This window comes from Schistocerca serialis, chromosome 7, assembly GCF_023864345.2.
Source record: "Schistocerca serialis cubense isolate TAMUIC-IGC-003099 chromosome 7, iqSchSeri2.2, whole genome shotgun sequence".
Lineage (NCBI taxonomy): Eukaryota > Metazoa > Arthropoda > Insecta > Orthoptera > Acrididae > Schistocerca > Schistocerca serialis.
This window is the reverse complement of record NC_064644.1, coordinates 25521165-25543571: the sequence shown is the minus strand read 5'-3', so window position 1 is coordinate 25543571 and position 22407 is coordinate 25521165. Positions and strand designations below refer to the sequence as shown.

At 42.2% G+C, this 22407-nt stretch overlaps 1 protein-coding gene across 1 annotated transcript in view; it reads right to left on the bottom strand.

The window, feature by feature from the left end:
- The window catches only part of LOC126412597 (probable cytochrome P450 6a13), a 62408-nt gene that overhangs the window by 1938 nt on the left and 38063 nt on the right, over positions 1-22407 (bottom strand). Inside the window, exons 5-6 of the mRNA XM_050082260.1 lie at positions 10514-10735; positions 7664-7915 (exon numbers count right to left, since the gene is read on the bottom strand). Of these exons, the coding sequence (XP_049938217.1) occupies positions 7664-7915; positions 10514-10735 (474 nt within the window). The remainder of the gene's footprint in view (positions 1-7663; positions 7916-10513; positions 10736-22407) is intronic.

Here is a 22407-nt window from a genome sequence, read left to right as displayed (position 1 = left end):
AGGAATCAACATGGATTCCGGAAACAGCGATCGTGTGAGACCCAACTCGCCTTATTTGTTCATGAGACCCAGAAAATATTAGATACAGGCTCCCAGGTAGATGCTATTTTTCTTGACTTCCGGAAGGCGTTCGATACAGTTCCGCACTGTCGCCTGATAAGCAAAGTAAGAGCCTACGGAATATCAGACCAGCTGTGTGGCTGGATTGAGGAGTTTTTGGCAAACAGAACACAGCATGTTGTTATCAATGGAGAGACGTCTACAGACGTTAAAGTAACCTCTGGCGTGCCACAGGGGAGTGTTATGGGACCATTGCTTTTCACAATATATATAAATGACTTAGTAGATAGTGTCGGAAGTTCCATGCGGCTTTTCGCGGATGATGCTGTAGTATACAGAGAAGTTGCTGCATTAGAAAATTGTAGCGAAATACAGGAAGATCTGCAGCGGATAGGCACTTGGTGCAGGGAGTGGCAACTGACCCTTAACATAGACAAATGTAATGTATTGCGAATACATAGAAAGAAGGATCCTTTATTGTATGATTATATGATAGCGGAACAAACACTGGTAGCAGTTACTTCTGTAAAATATCTGGGAGTATGCGTACGGAACGATTTGAAGTGGAATGATCATATAAAACTAATTGTTGGTAAGGCGGGTACCAGGTTGAGATTCATTGGGAGAGTGCTTAGAAAATGTAGTCCATCAACAAAGGAGGTGGCTTACAAAACACTCGTTCGACCTATACTTGAGTATTGCTCATCAGTGTGGGATCCGTACCAGGTCGGGGTGACGGAGGAGATAGAGAAGATCCAAAGAAGAGCGGCGCGTTTCGTCACTGGGTTATTTGGTAACCGTGATAGCGTTACGGAGATGTTTAATAAACTCAAGTGGCAGACTCTGCAAGAGAGGCGCTCTGCATCGCGGTGTAGCTTGCTCGCCAGGTTTCGAGAGGATGCGTTTCTGGATGAGGTATCGAATATATTGCTTCCCCCTACTTATACTTCCCGAGGAGATCACGAATGTAAAATTAGAGAGATTAGAGCGCGCACGGAGGCTTTCAGACAGTCGTTCTTCCCGCGAACCATACGCGACTGGAACAGGAAAGGGAGGTAATGACAGTGGCACGTAAGGTGCCCTCCGCCACACACCGTTGGGTGGCTTGCGGAGTATCAATGTAGATGTAGATGTAGAACCCAGTACGGTGTCCTCGATGGTAAGTGTTCATCGGAGGTGAGGGTATCATCTGGAGTGCCCCAGCGAAGTGTGGTAGGTCCGCTGTTGTTTCCTATCTACATAAATGATCTTTTGGATAGGGTGGATAGCAATGTACGTCTATTTGCTGATGATGCTCTGGTGTACGGGAAGGTGTCGTCGTTGAGTGACTGTAGGAGGATACAAGATGACTTCGACAGGATTTGTGATTGGTGTAAAGAATGGCAGCTAACTCTAAATATAGATAAATGTAAATTAATGCAGATGAATAGGAAAAAGAATCCCGTAATGTTTGAATACTCCATTAGTAGCGTAGTGCTTGACACAGTCACGTCGATTAAATATTTGGGCGTAACATTGCAGAACGATATGAAGTCGGACAAGCATGTAATGGCAAAATGGGGAAGGCTGATAGTCGTCTTCGGTTCATTGGTAAAATTTTGGGAAGGTGTGGTTCACCTGTAAAGGAGACCGCTTGTTGTTGTTGTGGTCTTCAGTCCTGAGACTGGTTTGATGCAGCTCTCCATGCTACTCTATCCTGTGCAAGCTTCTGCATCTCCCAGTACCTACTGCAACCTACATCATTCTGAATCTGCTTAGTGTATTGATCTCTTGGTCTCCCCCTACGATTTGTACCCTCCACGCTGCCCTCCAATACTAAATTGGTGATCCCTCGATGTCTCAGAACATATCCTACCAACCGATCCCTTCTTCTAGTCAAGTTGTGCCACAAACTCCTCTTATCCCCAATTCTATTCAATACCTTCTCATTAGTTATGTGATCTACCCATCTAACCTTCAGCATTCTTCTGTAGCACCACATTTCTAAAGCTTCTATTCTTGTCTCAACTATTTATCGTCCACGTTTCACTTCCATACATGGCTAAACTCCATACAAATACTTTCAGAAACGACTTCCTGACATTTAAATCTATGCTCGATGTTAACAAATTTAGACCGCTTATAAAACACTAATTCGACCTATTCTTGAGTACCACTCGAGCTTTTGGGATCCCTATGAGGTCAGATTGAGGGAGGACATAGAAGCAATTCAGAGGCGGGCTGCTAGACTTGTTACTGGTAGGTTTGATCATCACGCGAGTGTTACGGAAATGCTTCAGGAACTCGGGTGGGAGTCCCTAGAGGAAAGGAGGCGTTCTTTTCGGGAATCGCTACTGAGGAAATTTAGAGAACTAGCATTTGAGGCTGACTGCAGTACAATTTTACTGCCGCCAACTTACATTTCGCGGAAAGACACAAAGATAAGATAAGAGAGATTAGGGCTCGTACAGAGGCATATAGGCAGTCATTTTTCCCTCGCTCTGTTTGGGAGTGGAACAGGGGGAGAAGATTCTAGTTGTGGTACGAGGTACCCTCCGCCACGCACCGTATGGTGGATTGCGGAGTATATATGTAGATGTAGACGTAGATGCAGATCAAATATGAAGTAATGCAGGTGGTTCACAGCTGTGAGCGTGTCTTCTAATACTGCCACAGTTCCAATGCAAGCGCAGGAGAATGCTTGACGCAGTATAGTTCTCCTCCCATTAGCCTGAGTCGGTGGCGCGCTGCACTTTTCGAACTGCCGTTCACCTAAATGACTGCGTTTGTGGAGACGACCAGCGAACTACTGTAGCAAAAAAGGTGATTCGCCGCAAGAATTGACAAATTTCCATTCATCGACTGTCGAATCCCGATGGTCCCGTGCCCACTGCAGTCGTAAGTGACGATGTCTTGGTTCAACATGTGAACACGTAGGGTGCTCTGCTGTGGAGCTCCATGTTCAACAATGTACGATGAACGCTGTGCTCCAAAATACTTGCGAGTGCACCAACATTGCGCTCCTTCGGCACAGATCCCACAGATCACCATCTGTCCTGCTTTACAGAGCATACAAGTCTCCGGACCCAAGTTCTGAGAAGAGTCGTGTACGTCCAATCATTCAGCGCCTACAGGTAGTTTCACTGTCCTCCTACCTCTTTCCGTAGATGCTCACGACAGTAGCACGTGAGCTTTCGACCACCTACACCGTTTCCGAGATACTCGTTCACAGGCTCTGTGTAATAATAATCTGTCCTTTCTCAAAGTCGTTTATCTCAATGGATTTCCCCTTTTGCAGCCCATATCTTCGCTAGCGTGATCCGCCGTCCTTGTCTGCTCCGCTTACACACTTTTGTTACCGCGTCACGTGCCCGAAACGCCACCAAGCGGCATCCAGCGTCTCGGTGAGCAGTTGTCATGATGTTTTGCCTTATAAACGTACGTTGTGACTGAAGAATTTGAAACCCCTCCGTGGAGACTTCCTCTTCATATTTTGCTTGAATTCCCTGATAATTATTATCGATAACATTACAGTATTACAATTACGGACTTCAGCTTACTATATTTCGCAGAGCAGGAGCGTACCCACGTGCCGTGAACTGGGGCTAGCGATGTAACAACTTCACTAGTTATCAGCCTTATCAAAAATATGTTTTGGGTGAATTTTCGTGGGTTGGAGTTCACTGATGCATTCTCTTGGCCAGTATGTGGTGCCCTTAGGGAGAGTGTGGAAACATGGTTTGTGTTTCGAACCGCGGCGTGCAAACTGAACCTTCATGCCACCTTCGCGGTGACCGGACGTGGAATATGGGAGATCGTTTGTAACTACTGCTACATTGCTCGCAAACTACTGCTTTCATTTACATATACCTTGCATTTCAGGTGCTCCGATACGTCGCGGCTTCGAGGGTTAATTCGGTGAACTAAAATACTGTGGGTTTGAGAAACTAACATACCACATGTCACGTAGACAAGAGGACCAGTCCTTTTTTTGTAGTGAGATAAATCAGTCATAACTATGCCCCACTTACTTTCCTCTATATTCACGATATACTTCTTCTGAATTGTTTGCCAATTAATTGACTTATCGTTCGTTGGTATACGCCATTTGGAAACTCATGGGATCAAAATTACGGTTTCTTTCGCTGTAGGTACAGTAACGCGGTTCTGTAACCTTTGGCATTTTTAACTTGCATTAAGGGAGTTTGTCATTACGGGGAGCATCTTCAAATGAATGATATTGTTTTTGATGGATTTGAGTAATCAATATGTTCTCACAATATTTCAAGCAATTGAATATGTAATTTCAAACAGTGTAGAGAGGTTCTACATAACTCTCTTTGAGAGTGCATAGGTGCTCTAGTAAGTTAGGAAGAAGGTTGTGTTTTGATCTTGGTACAAGGGCCTGTTTAAATATATTGTTATGCTAACACTCGTTGCTTCATGATGAAATACCAACTGGTACTAATAAGACAAAATTTCATTGAATTCCGATTTCGTTATCTGTTTTCGGAACATAGACGGGTACAGATTCAGATTGCATAAAAATTACATAGTTTATGCATATAATTCATACAGCTGAAATTATAGTCATAATATTACAAATATTTATAATACGTGTAGTTAACGACTGTTATTGAGGTACTCCAGGCATTTTAACGCTATAGTGAAAGGCTTCTTTGTTTAGAGTGTCTCTCAGTTCAGATTTCACAACATTTTTGTCTCTCTCCCATCAGTCAAAGACGCCTGTTACCATTCGACTGGCTCCTTTTTCTCATGCGGATTCCATCTCCCGACAGTCCGACTCATATGGGTCCATACGCTTTAACAGTTTTATTTTTATGTTCCATACAAAGTTTTGCAAGCAAACGCGTATGTAGAGAAACTGCACTTTCCCCTTATCCCACCAGTGAATGACCATCTTTCACTTGCTTTAATTACACTCCATACATCTCGACATTATTGCTCCCAACTAATTGATATAACGCACTTTAAGTGTGGCTCATTAACTTGGAGGTCAAAGAGGACCATGCTTTTATGTGTAGAAAATTTGACATTACCAGCTGCCCGTGTGGGGAGCGGTAATAACCCACACAATGAGACGTAATTGACATCCAAACAATTCATTTTTCCATGCACCAACTGGGTTCACCATAAACTTGACAAGACGGTAACACAAAAACAACGAAATCTCTCACAATCTTGTTAGATCGGTTACTGCTGCTACAATGGCATGTTATCAAGATTTAAGTGAAACTGAACGTGGTGTTACAGTCGGCGCACGAGCGATGGGACCAATGACGACTGAAGAGAATCGTTCAACGTGACGGAAGTGTAGTCCTTCCGCAAATTGCTGCAGATTTCAGTACTGGGCCATCAACAAGTGTGAGCGTGCGAACCATTCACCGAAACATCTCAATATGGGCTTTCGGAGCCGAAGGCCCACTCGTGTATCCTTGATAACTGCATGACACAAAGCTTTACGGCTCACCTGGGCCCTTCAACGCCGACATTAGACTGTTGATGGCTGGAAACATGTTGCCTGGTATGACAAGTCTCGTTTCAGTTTGTATAGAGCGGATGGACGTGTATGGATATGGGCACAACCTCATGAATCCATGGACCCTGCAAGTCAGTAGGAGACTGTTCAATCTGGTGGAGGCTCTGCAATGGTGTGGGACGTGTGCAGTTGGAGTGATATGGTACTCCTGATACGTCTAGATACGTAACCATCCTGTCTGATCACCTGCATCCGTTCATGTCCACTGTGCATTTCTACGGACTTGGACAATTCTAGCAGGACAATGCGACACTCCACACGTTCAGAATTGGCACAGAGTGGCCCCAGGAACAATCTTCTAAGTTTAAACACTTCCGCTGGCCGAAAAAACTCCGTAGACAACAACATTAGTGAGCATATATGGGATGCCTTGCAATGTGCTGTTCAGAAGAATACTCCACGTCGTGTTGTGGCACTCCTGCGTGCTCGCAGGGCCCTACACGATATTAGGCAGGTTTACCAGTTTCTCTGGCTCTTCCTGCACACCGCAACATCATCAGCTAACAGCTGCAGATTGCTGACCACCCTGCGTGCAAGATCATTTATGTACATTGAAAATAACAAAGGTACTATCACAGTTGCATGGGGAGCTCATGATGTTACCCCTGTCTCCGATGAACACTCGACGTCGAGGACAACATACTGTTCTCTTATTTACGATGTCTTCCAGCCAGTCACGTATCTGGAAGCCTATTCATCTCGCACGTACCGTCGTTAACAGTCTGCAGTAGTGTACCATGTAAATGATTTTCGGGAATGTAGAAATATGAATCTACCTGTCGTCCTTCATCCTTAGTTCACAGTATATCGTGTGAGAAAAGAGCAAGCTGGGTTAGCATGGAGCCATTCAAACAACAGGAAGATGTATTGACTCTGTTACGGGCGGCGGTGCGTAACACATTCTCTGAACCGCACACAACCAGATAAGATTAATAAGTATTGCACAACCGGACAAGGCAAATTATTGTTTAGGTGGGCGGTATTACTCTGTCGGTTAATTAGTTAAGACTTGTGACATCGTCATTACATCCTATGAACCACAGTGCAGATGCTTGTGTAAGTTTTTATTTAGTTATTTGTTTTTCGCGTGTGACGAGGTCTCAGTTCCATATGTCAGTGTCGATACTTTTACTATTTTGCCAAGTTTCGTGATTCTTTCTGTGCTTACTTTGTGTTTAAAGTTTTTAGAGATTGTGGCACATACTGCTTTCATTGAAAACTTCCGAGCATTTTCTGTACGTTTCTGTTTCGAAAATGTGAGATATCACACCTCAAGTACCTAAAACTACAAGATGTTTAGCCGCACTGGTACCTCGTCACAGAATGACATTACTTTGTTTCTGTGTTACAGGTGTTGAAGAGAAATTATTTCACAAAGAAAAGAGATAGTGTACAAAAATATCTGGAGCTTGTATTCATTTTCATCTTAGAACATGAAGTCGTTCACATACACAACTTTTTAAGAAAACTGTTGCTGTTATTCCTTTCACCCAGATGTGCTTCTATTATCTATTGTTTAAAGGGAGATACATTACGTATACCAAAAGGCGTCGATGATGAATTTTACTTCTGTGTCATTTCTCTACTTTTTTAATCGTATGTTGTTCCGTCTTTTAGTTTCATTGTAGTACCATTCCGTAACATTACAAACCTTGAATAAAATAGTTTGCGATATCCTTTAGTTTCATTAATTTCCTTTCCACTTTGTTCATACAACAAAAAGTTTTTTTAAAGTCTTCGAATGGGATATGTCTAATTTACATTCGATACTCTTTTCAGTCATTTGCTGGAGAATCAAGTGTTCAGATGTGCGTGAAATCTTATGGGACTTAACTGCTAACGTCATCAGTCCCTAAGCTTACACACTACTTAACCTAAATTATCCTAAGGACAAACACACACACCCATGCCCGAGGGAGGACTCGAACCTCCGCCGGGACCAGCCGCACAGTCCATGACATCAGCACCTTAGACCACTCGGCTAATCCCGCGCGGCTGGAGAGTCACCACATCTGTATATTTTTTAAAAAAATTTAACTTCCTAAGTATTGTGGGGTCACTTACCTATGCAGATGCGCGGTCCCTCTCCGAACGGCAGGTAAACAAAGTGGTGTCGTGACGCCTTGCCCTCTTCGGTAAACCGCTCAGGGTCGAACTTTTCCGGGTCCGGGTAGTAGTTGGGATCGTGGTGTATCGCGTATACCGGTATAAACACCTTCACGCCCTTCTCTATCCTGACCCTGGTGCCTGGTAGAGTGTAGGGCTCGGTGCACACTCGGGCCAAGTTAGCTACAGGCGGATACTTCCGAAGTGTCTCTGCAAATGAAAGAGAGAAACCAGTCAGCACTTGTAAATCCTTAATACCACCCGTACACAAAAACTGGTGTAAAAACTGACAATAAAATCCGTCCACGGACTCTTATAGCGCTTTTAGTTCGTCAACGTACCTTTCTAAATCACAGTCTTATCACCAGGGCTTACGTTATTACGAAGGCAGCACCTCAGAAAAGCCAAGCTGCAAATTTGGCTGATTTCTTTTGCACGTGATAGCACCATGAAGCAACTCCCACAATTTCAGCACACACAGTTTTCAAATAATGGCGCCATATGGTTCCAATAACATGACAAACTACTGTCGCTATAAAAGACGGCAGATGGATTTTATTAATTATGATTTTCATGTATTTCATATTCTCGGTTTACCAATAGCAGCCTCAGTCGCTACCATTAAAAATAGTAACTTCAAAATTAACCATTTTATTTTACGTGTTCTGGCTTTTTCAGAGCAAGCTTCAGAGGCAAGCCTGCCACTTTGCTCTGTGTGAATTTGTTTAATTGTTCAAGTAATGGTCTAATCTGACTGTAATATATATAATTCTTAAATTCGTTCATTTATTCACATTCTATTAACTAGGTAACCCTTCAGGGATGTAGAACGAGTCAAATTATATATTAAATGGCGAAATTTCTGAATTGCATGTGAACAATCAGTTACGACTATTGCTGATGTACCAACATTATTCATTATGAGAATTATTTTATAAGGAGAAAATTAAATAGCTTCAGAAAAGACCACTGTTGTTGCTCTTACATTACTGATCTGCTGAATTTATCTAACACCTCATATCAAACATTTAAGTAATTTCCAATAAAGTACCGTCAACTGCGTATAATTTATTAGAATTGGAGGCTGCTTTATGTCGAAGTTAGTGTCAACAGTGGTACACATCGAGTGAAAATGTAGTGATACACATTTTCTAGAAGAGTGTCTAATAACGAATTCTCTTACTTTAGGTGTGACTGTTGGTGGAATTCTATTCTCCATCTCACGTCAACAGACAACCTGTAACAGACTTCTGCGCCGAAATTTAAAGCTCCTTTTGGAATACTAGCAAGGGAGTCCTAGTCTCGGCGATAAATTTATGAATGACTTCACCATCTCTTGCAGCAATAGGTTTCTTGATGTACTGGTACAATTCTACGATTTCGGCCTTAAAACGTTAGTATATTAGGTGGAATTTATGATGCAGTATCATCAAATCAACGGTGGGAAATATTACAATGTTGGGCCCTTGAACTGTCTGGCATGGAAATAAATGTCCTGATTGCAGTTTTTTCGAAAGGAATATCGTGTACATTAGTAAAACTGTCAAATAGTACGACAATATGTCATTGGGTTAAATTCACAGTCTTTTCTACGTAAAATATGCTCAGGCGCAACGTTCAATCAAAGCCTATAAAAGGGTGGCATGGAGTTAGATATCACAGTTATTCAGCTTGTAGAATGATGAATAAATGAAGAAAGAGGACTGAAAGTACAAGTTGGGCAAAACAAATCAGTAATAATGTTTGCAGACTACATAGCAGTATGGGGAGATTGTAATGAAGACATGGAAGTACAAGTGAAGCATAAACAGGGCGATGAAGGAGGTGATGAGCAGTAGTGGAAAGGACAACAGTGACTTATTTAAAATTAAAGAGCTGCGAACGATACATTAGCGGAAAAAGTCCGAGAATTTTGGCATCTAGCTGGCAAGATTCCTCAGGATGACTGAGGCAGAGAATGCATTAGAAGTTGAATATTTTCTGAATAAAGGAGCTGAAATGTAGTCAGTTATTGATAAAGGAATGAGGAAGATGTTTCCGTTAACGTTCGATTCGCATACACCATTCAAAGAAGTAAACCATGGACAGTCACAAATATAGACAAGCAGAATCTGGTAACAGTTGAAATGTGGTGATATCGAAGAACTTTAAAAATTAATAATAAATGAAAAGCACCAGTTTGCTTTTGTTCTTAAAAATTATGTGGGAAAATGAAGTATGAAACAAAGAACTTCTAGAGAATAGGTGTGGAAAGAAGTCTACGGATGGCCCTTACCACAAGGTGTTACAGGTCAGTGAGACTTCTACTTCAGCGTACATGAAAAATTTCCTTGACACTGGGACTAGAATATACACAACAACTTGTAGAGAACGTTGCGTGTAGTAGTTATTGATAGGAAAATATAGAGGACAGCAGCGAACTTGTGGAGGGGCTTAATAACAATAATAATAATAATAAGAAAAAAAGTAAACTGATCTCATATCTGTCAACAGCGCAGTGCTTTAAATCATTTCCTTAATCGTCGCTTGTTAGTTTCACGGCAAATATTGTGTTAACTGGTGTGAATGAAAATCTCGGTTTTCCAACAGGGTGAAATTGTTGAGATTCTGTGATGTTTTGACAAGTGTCGTATTCATCACCTTTTGTCGGAGTTCACTATCTCCACACTGCCAGTCGGCTTACAAACCAGGTGCTTTTATCATTGTGTTCATATGGCTCGTGTTTATAGGCGTAACTTTCTCACTTTCTACAGGTGTATTTAAACTCGGTGGTTGGAGAATTCCTTATATGAATAGGGGCAGCCTCACCTGCGACCACCATGTCCAGATAGGTCATCTCCTGTACGGCTTCGTACGTCACCTTGCCCCCGTGTTTGCTCAGCACGCTGTCGACTTCAGCTCTGAGGCGATCCTGGATTTCCGGGTTGACTGCCAACTCATGGATGCAGAAGCTCATTGTCGTGGAAGACGTCTCGAAACCAGCCACGAAGAAAACGAAGCACTGCGCGGCGAATAGGTTGTCTGTGAACGCTGAAACAAGGTAGACCGACGTTAGTCTGGTAGAGCTCTACACGACGCTCAGTTATTTTCTTTCACAAAATAAATTAGCAGTTCAGACATTCGTCCATCTATAGCAAAGTCTTGCTGAATCGCTGTTTGTATAAAATATTGTAATGGAGCTTAGCAGACTATCACGGTGGTGTACTCGTTTCCGTAAAGGTCTGGTGAACACTGAGGACAACCGGAGAAGTGGAAGGCTATCAACTACGCCTCTCAGGTTGTTGTTAATGTTATTTTGAGAGACGTTCGGCGAAAAACATTTGAGGAAATTGAATATAAGGCCAGAACGCCTGTCGCTTCAGTTTTAAGAATCAAATTTGAAAAGTTAAAAGACGAGAAAAATTGCCGATCATTTTGCACGATAATGAAACACAGCATAATGCCCTACCAGTGAAATAGTCGACAAATGCGGGTGGGAAATACTACCCCATCAACTATATGGTCTGATATGGGGCCGTCACTCTTTGATTTGTTTCCCGAGAAAAAACTCCGTGGAAAAAGTTTTGGCAGAACGGAGGTGATCCTATTCGGAACACGAAAGTTACCATAGCGTTGGGAAGCTGTCAGATGAAAGAATGGAGATTATATTGAAGGCCTGTAGAGATATTTTGTAAAATAAATTATTTTCTTCAATTCTGACTTACAGTGGGCAGAATTTATGAAATGAGTCTCGTACACGCCGAACCTTGAATGATACCATAATTCTATTCTCACTCTGATTATAAGAAACTTTATCAAACTACGTCTAGTATATTGTTGCATGTAGTTGCATTATTTACAAGTTTTTTCAAGCTTTTTCAAGCTGAACTGTATTAAACTCTGCTGTGTGTCTTGTAAACCGCAAAGAGACAAAATAAATCTAGTTTCTGTGTGCCAAGTTTCATGTGTCATTTCGGAGAAATTACGATATGTAGAACTTAGGAATTGCCTGCTTCTCCAAGTCTGTATTTTCGTATGAAAAAGCGAATTTGATAGCGATATTTCTGTAATTTATACACCTGTGTCGTGATATTCTACTTCCTTCTGTGAGGATTCCCTTGCAATTAATCTCGGTGAAAACAGAATTACGTTAATTTAACGGTTCTAGAAATATTCGATGTGCACAGGTTAGCTAAGTCATCTTGTATATTCTCACCACCTCTCTAGAGATATTGGCCCAAAACCCTTATCGTTCATCTACTACTATATGACTACTGTGCAGTCTGCAGTTGTTTGGCAAAGGATTCATCGAACCTACTTCAGCCTGGTTCTCTTACGTTCCACTCCCGAACAGCGCCGAGGAGAAACGAACACAAATCTACCCTTGCGAGTTCCATTTCTCTCATTTTTTTTACGATGATAATTTCTCTCTACGTAGGGTGTTTCCGTAAGGCAAATGGTTCAAATTGCTCTGAGCACTATGGGACTTAACATCTGAGGTCATCAGTCGCCTAGAACTTATAACGACTTAAACCTAACTAACCTAAGGACATCACACACATCCATGCCCGAGGCAGGATTGGAACCTGCGACCGTAGCAGTCTCGCGGTTCCGGACTGAAGCGCCTAGAGCCGCACGGCCACCGAGGCCGGCGTTTCCTAAAAGCCTGCGAAAATCTAGCAGGAGATAGAGAATGCTCGGCTGAACAATTCGAGGTATGAAACCTGGGGTCGGAGAAGCCAGCTTAATGAGATATGGAAATAAACTCTTCTACCGCTTTGTCTGGCGTTACTGTTTTCCAGCTTATTTATAACTAACATACGTACGAGTTTACCCGTTCTGTGTTGTTTATTTACGTGTACATTCTTTATTTCCTGGAAAGAAACGGGGAGGACGAGCCGGATTACCAGGAAGTTATGAGGTTGGTGCGATGGCTTGCTGTTCATGACGCCATGCGAATACATCAAGACGGTGCACCGACTCACTTCGGTGTGGATGTTCGCGACCATCCTAATGCTGTATCTCCAGGTCGCTGGACAGGACGAGGATATCCTATTCCATGGCATGCGAGGCCACCGTGCTGAGTCCTCTTGTTTATTTACTACGGGGATATCTAAAGTGTATGAGACTCCAATAGTTATGGAGATGGAATTAGTGGCCCTCGATTATTTCCTACGGGGATATCTAAAGTGTATGAGGCTCCAATAGTTATGAAGATGGAATTAGTGGCCCTTGATTATTTCCAACGGGGATATCTAAAGTGTATGAGACTCCAATAGATATGGAGATGGAATTAGTTGCCATAATTGTACCTGCCTGTAATGTAATTCGAAACAAACGAGGGTTATTTGTCAGGGTGAGCCAAAATCTTGTTCGCCGATGTCATGTTTGCATTGAGATGAATCTTGTTCGCTGATGTCATGCTTGCATTGAGGTGAAGGCCGTTAGTTTCATCACATTTTGTAAGATACAGTGCAAATCGTACGTTCATTGTGTCAACGATGGTATTTGTAGTTAACTGTAACCATTGTAAATAAAAAACACACAGTAATCTGATACTATTCCTATTATTTCCTTCTCCGACCCCAAGTTCCCTATCTCAAATTCTTCTGTGGAGCATCCTCTATGACCCGTTAAATGTTTTCACCCTGTCATGGAAACACCCTGTGCAGGTGAGGGCCTACAAAATATTTTCACAATCGGAGGAGAACTTCAGTGATTGAAATTTCATTAGAAGATTTCATTAGAAACGCCTTTATTTTAATGACTGCTACCCCAATTCGAATATCATACCCATAACATTCTCTCCCCTATATCGTGGTGATGCAAAACGAGCTACCTCCGTCAATCCTATCTGAAGCGGATCCCAAACCGACCAGCGGTGCTACAGGTGAACATGGACAAGCATTCTGTAGGCTGTCTGTTTAGTAAACCTGTTTCATTTTGTAGATATTCTGCCAATAAATTGCAGTCTTTGGCTGACCTGCGTGACTGTTCCCATTTAAGTTACTCGTAATCGTAATCCATAAGCACTTAGTCGAATTCACAACCTTCTGATTTGTGTGATTTGGCGGGCAACCGTAATTCTGCGGATTCGTTTTGGTAGTCATATGGATTGTAAGGAATCCACAACCACCTACAGAAATGTGGTTTTCCCTCACACAGATCAACATAGGCTAGATATTGACAGTCTGGTGCCAAGAGCGCCAGTGAGATACAGCAGTTGTTAGTGAGAGAAATGCAGACAATGTACAGTGTACAGTGGCAGAAGTCGCTAATAAAGCTCTACGCGAGCAGGATGAGTTATGAGGTGTAATGGTGGAAGGCCGTCCGTCATACGTATTATCGCTTGATCGTGTCTTCGACGCCGCTGGTTGTCCTTCAGTAATTTACCAATCGTGACAAAAGAGTTTATTTTGGAGTGTTTTATTAAGTATCTACATCGCACCGTGATTACGCGTTTCGCGGCAACCGCGCCGGCCACCTACAACTGGACTGCAGTGAATGCTGTGATGTCTTTATGCTAATGGCCGCACGGGGTAGCCGAAAGGTCTGAGGCGCCTTGGCGCTGTTCGCGCGCCTCCCGCCCCCCTCGCCCGTCGGAGGTTCGAGTCCTCCCTCGATCATGGATGTGTGTGTTATGCATATCGTAAGTTAGTTTAAGTTAGACTAAGTAGTGCATAAGCTTAGGGACCGATGACCTCAGCAGTTTCGTCCCATAGGATCGTGCCACAAATTTCCAAACTTACCGGATTTTATGCTAATTAATGCTATAGCCTGTAAAGATAGCAAAGAGTGACCTATGATGATGGTAACCATTATTAAATCGTTAGGAAAGAAAATGTAAATGAGCGTACGGCATTGTGGGCCGGGAGTCCTGCATTCGAGGAAGTTTGTCCGCCGAGGGCAAGCACTTATTGCATTCGACGCCACATTGGGCTTCTTACACGTCGGAGATGTGGATGAAATGATGATGAGGACAACACATCATCCGATCCCTGAGCGGGGAAAATTTCCTACCCGAGTCAGGAATCGAACCCTGGCCCCTTGGCGTGGTATTCCGCCGCACGGACCACTCTGCTAATGGGGACGGACATTAGGCAAGGAAATTAACTGCCTCACGTTTCTGTAAAATCAAGAATATAGCACGTAATTTACAGCAGAACACCATAGTGATTATTATTACAATACAGGCTTGTTGACTGTGTTAATAAATTATTCAGCAGCAGAAACTACGATGCGAAACAACTCCCTCACGAGTATTAGCCGGTCAGTCCCTAATCTTTAGGACACTGAAAGTGTAGCTCATTTATTACGCTGATATTCGGTGATAAATAATATCCAAACCAATTGGGAGCGTTTCAGGATGAAATCAAACTTTTCATTATCTGCAGTAAGTGACAGCAACAGCTGCAAGAAATCGAAGGAAGCTGCTCAGATTGTGTCTTAGGAAGTTTATATGGATCAGGAACACAAAGAGCCTATAACACTTCCTTCTGCAACGCCAAATATTACTTCTGTTTTAGTCTATGACTTTCCATCATTTTTTACGACTGTGACCAGAAATCACGAAATCACGTATCCTGCCGCACAAATGAGTCGACACTTCGGGCGCACCCAGTTTCTTTCAAGTCGGTTGTGAGGAAGTCGAAAGCCTTCTGGAAATATAAATATAAGGAATCAGTCTGACAACCCTGTCGACTGTAATCAGTTCGTGTGAATAAAGAACTGCCGGCCGGGGTGGCCAAGCAGTTAAAGGCGCTACAGTCTGGAACCGCGCGGCCGCTACGGTCGCAGGTTCGAATCCTGCCTCGGGCATGGATGAGTGTGATGTCCTTAGGTTAGTTAGGTTTAAGTAGTTCTAAGTTCTAGGGGACTGATGACCTTAGAAGTTAAGTCCCATAGTGCTCAGAGCCATTTGAACCATTTTGAATAAAAACAATATTTTCTGAAGATGTGTCGGCTGTTGGCGTTCTCTTCGAAGTAATTCACGATCTTCGACCGGTAGTGTATGTTACAAAATCGTCCTGCATATCGACGTTAGTGATACGCACATGTAATTCACCGGATTACTCCTATTTCCTTTCTTGACTATTGCTGTGACCTGGGCAAACTTCCATTCTTCAAGAACGGATCTTTCGACCAGCGAGCGATTGTGTCTCATTGCCAAGTTGGAGCTATAGTATCGGCATACTCTGAAAGGAACTTAACTGATATGTACTCTGGGCCGGAGGACTCGCCTTTATTAACTGATTTAAGCTACTTCGCTACACCGACGATATCTGCGTCTAAATTATTTATGGTTGCAGCTGTTCTTGGTACTAATTCTATAAAATTTACTTCGACTTCTTTGGTGGAGGTATTTCGGATAGCCGTTTTTAGCAACTCTTTCTTACTGGCATTGTCATCAGTAACATTACCACTCCTATCGCCCAATAAAGCTGTTGACTAGGTCTTGCCGTTGGTTTGGTTCCAGTTTATTAGGTACAGCCAAGCACATCCACACTTTTAACATGCACACATGCTGATCAGCCAGCCCTGCATACCCAGACCACAATTACAAACGAATCACTTCCATATACCACGGACTTGTCCAGCAATATACTTGTTATATATGGCTCAAATGGCTCCGAGCACTATGGGACTTAACATCTGAGGTCATCAGTCCCCTAGAACGTAGAACTACTTAAACCTAACTAACCTAACGACATCACACACATCTATGCCCGAGGCAGGATTCGAACTTGCGACCGCTACTGAAGCCCCTACAACCGCTCGGCCATTTCGGGCTGCACGTGTTATATATACCTTGTGTTGTTTACCGTACCGGTCATTGTCACACATGTTTATGTGTATTGTACTGTCGCTCTTATTGGATTATCCAGACTTTCTTCACTATAATTTAGACCTCTTACATTCTCCGTTGGTCTGCGGTACCTTACGGTCATTACAATTTGTGCTGACATTCATATGCAACGGATACAATTTATGCTTGTACTTCTCTTCTCCTATTTGAAACGTCTAGAATTGTTATTATACTTCATTCGAACAGCCTGTGCACGTTAATGTAATCTTTACTTATTCTGCATTGTTTTGTTACAATTTTCTCTGCAAGCTATGATTTCATACTCTTATAGCACCTCGGCTATCATCATAATACGTAATATATAGTTCTCTGTGTCATCATAATGCAGAAGAGAGAAAAGCGACAGTAATGAATCCGTGTCAGCTAGTGTGTTTCACGAGAAATCGCAGCCCACGTATTGTTTAAATGGTTATATTAAAATTTATCTCTTGTACAGTGACCTCTGTTTATATTGCAATTGGTACTCACCCCACTATTTCCCTGAACATTTGTGTCACATTAGTATAAGAAATACCCACAAACTTTAGTAACGCAGTTGGCTGATAATACGAGTGCTGGGCACCTGATTGGACGTTCCCTGTCTAATGTCGTGACAGTACTTTCTGTGTAGATTTTTAATACTTCTATTTTGAAAGGATACAATTTTTGAACCTTAATAACACTGATAAAGTATTGTAATGGCACAACTTGACGTAAAGGACTGATCGGTTGACAGTTCGCATTCTGAGGCTTCAAGGGCTAATTAATTTCGAGAGCGGGGTTTAAGAATTGTAGAGGGATAACACGGTAAGCTTGTTCAACAGGCGGGAAACGGCCGTGCCGAAGTGGATGCACCGGTTCCCGTGAGATCACCGAAATTAAGCGCTGTCGGGCATGGTCGGCGCTTGGATGGGTGACCATGCTGGCCGCTATGCACTGTTGCCATTTTTAGGGGTGCACTCAGCCTCGTGATGCCAATTGAGAAGCTACTCGACCGAATAGTAGCGGCTTCGGTCAAGAATACCGTTATTACGACCGGGAGAGCGGTGTGTTGACCCCACGCCCCTTTTATCTGCATCCTCCTCTGAGGATGACACGGCGGTCGGATAGACCCGATTAGCCACTTGTGGCCTGTAGACGGAGTGGTTATATACGTTCAACAGGCTGTAAGGTGCAGTAGTTACTCGGAGACGAAGAGGCCTCCGCAGGATTGAGTAGCACGGAGAGTTGTATCAAACCAGTCTCCGAAATCAAAAGCACAACAAACCAATATCGCTACCTTCTCGGAATATAGTCACGTGACACTTGATTTCGCCCTAAAAAGGCGAAAGTCAATTGGAAATAAATAAATATTTGTGGAACAAAACGTAATTTCTTTGTTTGCATTTCAATCTAGAATATGAAATTGTTCCATATAATAAAGCACACAACACTGGAGTAGCAGTTTACATTATTTATTGTTTTACAAACCGGTTTTCGGCTATTACATTGTCTTCACGTACTAAGTTATAGATATATATCTTTATACCTGACGATAGCGTAACAACCACAAAACGGATTTTAACATTATAAAAACTGTAGAATATTACACTACTGCTGTATGGTTTTATTAAAATTGGTTGTAATATTCTAGTAAGAACCAACGGAACAATCAGTTAAGGCCAAATGCTCTACGTCTAAACAACGGATGAGACCATTAACAAATCCCTGTTAGCGTTCTAGTATGATTATTAAAAATTTACACTCCTTAGTGCAAGACAGTTTCAAGGGCGGGCATACTATATTTTGTAGGGAGGGGGTGACCTAGACCTCGAGGTGTGAAGTATTTTCATTATTCCCGAAAACAAACAGCAAATAAGTAGTCACAAAAATTTCCATTTCCGACATTGTTAAAACCGACGTAATACCGACTTTTTAAAATATTTTTGAAAGAAAATTATCTTTTCCTTGCCCTGAGGGGTATGGAGGGAGGGGGGAGGGGCACGAGACCAACTTTCCCCCGCGTATGAGAACCATTTCTCAGTATGACAGTCGACATAAAAACTGATATTGTTATTAAGTAAGAACTTTCGAGTGAAGTGTTAAATCAGCGATTCGTGAAACCGTTCTTCATTCGCTCACGTTGCCTCCCAGTCGTTCCCGTCATTATTCAATGCTACGTTTAAATTTTTAGTCTAGGTGATTGGTGAAGGCTTTGTACAATGATGCCCTGTTTGTTGAGGGTATTAAGGGAAAGAGGGGAGAGAATAAATTGTGTATCGGGACATGGGCTACCCCTCACGAATCATCCAAAGAGACCGTCGAACTTGAGGGCCCCATTAAAATAAAAATTTTTCTTGTATTCTTCAACGCAATGACCGGCTTGATGGGGCTCTACACGCTAGACAACTTTGTGATTTTCTGTCAACTCTGCATAAGTTGTTGTTCTTGTGGTCTTCAGTTCGTGGCCTGCTCTGATGCCGCTCTCCATGCTACTCTGTCCTGTGCAAGCCTCTTCGTCTCCGAGTAGGTACTGCAACTAACATCCATTTGATTCTGCTTACTGTATTCATCTCTTGGCGTCGCTCTACGATTTCTACTCCCTCGCTCCCGTGCCCCTCGTCCCCCCATACTACCCTCCAGCACTAAATTGGTAATCCATTAATGTCTTAGAATGAGTGATGTCAGCTGATCCCTCTAGTCCTGCTGTGCCAGAAATTTCTTTTCTTCTCATTTCTACTCAGTACTTCCTCAATTAGTTACATGCCCTACCGATCAAACATTCAGCATTATTCGTTAGCAGCACATTTCAAACGCTTCTGTTCTCTTCTTGTCTGATCTGCCTATCGCCCTCGTTTTTCTCCCGTGTGAGGCCACAATCTGTACAGATAACTTCAGATAACACTTCCCAGCACTTAAATCTACATTATATTAGAAAAAATGTCTTCTTCAGAAACGCTTTTGTGGCCATTGTCGGTCCACATTTTATATCCTCTGTACTTCGGCCACCATCAGCTACATTACCGCCCAGACTGCAAAATTCATCTACTACTCTCAGAGTCTCATTTCCTAACTTAATTCTCTCCGTGCCGCATGATTTAGTTCAATTACATTCCAGTATCCTTGTTCTGCTTTTGTTGATGTCGATCTTATATCCTCCTTTCCTGACACTTCCATTCCGTTCAGCTGCTCTTCCATGTCCTTTTCTGTCTCTTATAATTACTTTATTTCTTCTCTCTGAACTATAGTTCCTTCTCCAAATTTTTACTTTGGTTTGCTTTACTGCTTGCTAAAAGTACAGACTGAATAACGTCGGGGCTAGGCTACAATCCTGTCTCACTCCCTTCTCTACCAATACTTCCCTTTCATCACCCTCGAATTTTTTAACCGCCGTTTTGTTTCTGTACAAATTGTAAATAACCATTCATTCCCTTTATTTATCGCAGCTACCGTCAGAATTTCAAAGAGTGTATTCCAGTAAATATTGTCAGAAGCTCTCTCTAAGCCTACCATTGATATGAACGTAGGTTTGCCTTTATTTTAGCTTTCTTCTGAGACATGTCATAGGGTCAGTATTGCCTACATTTTTATGGAATTCAAACTGATTCTCCTCAGGGTCAGCTTTTACCACTTCTTCCGTTCTTCTGTAAATAATACTGCACATTACCTCCATTTGAAACTGCTTACTGTATTGCAGTCTTGATCTGATTTTTATCCTTTGCTCTTCCCACAGTTACAAAAATAACTGTCCCCTGATGCCATAGATTTATCCCACCATCCTCACAGATCTTTTTGTGAAGCTCTGCCATAAATCTCTCTCCTAATCGATTCGAATCAGTGCGTCTTCACTGACTATCCGATGCACACAAATAATATCAATTTTTTTCTGTAACAATGATTTTAAAAACCTTCCATTACTTTCTTCTGTGTTCTTTTTACCACCCACTTTTCAGTTCCATACGAACACTTTCAGGTAAAGCTTTTGAAAACAATTTGTAGTTTACATGAACAGATTTCCTTTTTTAGAACTCCGTGCCTCACTCTGTAAACACAGATCTCTTAAAGGGTCACTTTGTAGCCCATCTGCCTGTCTGTCTGTCAGTTACGAAATCGTTTTTTCGGGATCGGGTAGACGTATCAAGGTCAGATTTATTACGTTCCATCGTCCCTTTGAGGTGTATCAATTTTAAGCTGCTATGTAGCTTCAATCAAAAAATATGGCCATTTGTGCCACATATTTTGATATCTGAAAACTCCTTCATCAACATCCGTCGGATGCTTCCCGTTGACTCAGAATCATGAACACACATGTCACAGTACAAATAAAGGAATTTTTAATTATACTACACTATCAGTTCGGCTGTTGAGACCCTTTTTCTACATCTACATCTACGTGATTACTCTGCTATTCACAATAAAGTGCCTGGCAGAGGGCTCAATTAACCACCTTCATGCTGTCTCTCTACCGTTCCACTCTCGAACGGTATGCGGGAAAAACGAACACTTCAATTTTTCCGTGCGAGCCCTGATTTCTCTTATTTTATAGCGATAATCATTTCTCCCTATGTAGGTGTGTGCCAACAGAATGTTTTCGCAATCGGAGGACAAAACTGGTGATTGAAATTTCATGAGAAGATCCCGTCGCAACGAAAAACGCCTTTGTTTTAATGATTGCCACTCCAATTCACGTATCATGTCTGTGACACTATCTCCCATATTTCGCGATTATACAAAACGAGCTGCCCTTCTTTTTACTTTTTCGATGTCATCCGTCAGTCCCACCTCATGCGAATCCCACACCGCACAGCAGTACTTCAGAATAGGGCGGACAAGCGTAGTGTAAGCAGTCTCTTTGGTAGACCTGTTGCACCTTCTAAGTGTTCTGCCAAACAACCGCAGTCTTTGGTTTGCTCTACCCACAATATTATCTATGTGATCGTTCCAGTTTAGGTTAGTTGTAATTGTAATCCCTAAGTAATTAGCTGAATTTACAGCCTTTAGATTTGTTTGACTTACCGTGTAATCTAAATCTAGCTGATTTCTTTTAGTACTCATGTGAATACCTTCACACTTTTCTTTATTCAGGCTCAATTGCCACTTTTCGCACCATACAGATATCTTATATAATCATTTTGCAAGTCGTTTTGCCCATATGATGACTTTACAAGACGGTAAATGACAGCATCATCTGCAAACAATCTAAGACGGCTACTCTGATTGTCTCCTGTGTCGTTAGTATAGATCAGGAACAATAGAGGGCCTATACACTTCCTTGGGGAACGCCGGATGTTACTTCTGTTTTACTCGATGACCTTCCGTCTATTACTGCGAACTTTGACCCTTCTCACAGGAAATCAGGAGGCGATACTCCGTAGGCAGGCAGTTTGATTAGAAGACGCTTGTGAGGAACGGTGTCGAAAGCCTTCTGGAAATCTAAAAATATGGAATCAATTTGACATCCCCTGTCGATAGCACTTATTACTTCATGAGTATAAAGAGCTAGTTGTTTTTCACAAGAACAATATTTTCTGAATCCGTGCTGACTATATGTCAATAAATCGTTTTCTTCGAGGTACTTCATAACGTTCGAATACAGTATATATTCTAAAACCCTACTGCAAATCGAAGTTAGTGATATAGGCCTGTAATTCAGCGGATCACACCTACTTCCCTTTTTGGGTATTGATGTGACTTGAGTAATTTTCCAGTCTTTAGGTACGTATCTTTCTGTAAGCGAGTGGTTGTATATAAGTGCTAAATATGGAGCTATTTTCTCAGCACACTCTGAGAGGAACCTGACTGGTATACAATCTGGACCGGAGGCCTTGCCCTTATTAAGTGATTTAAGCTGCGTTGTTACACCGAGGATATATACTTCCATGTTTCTCATCTTGGCAGT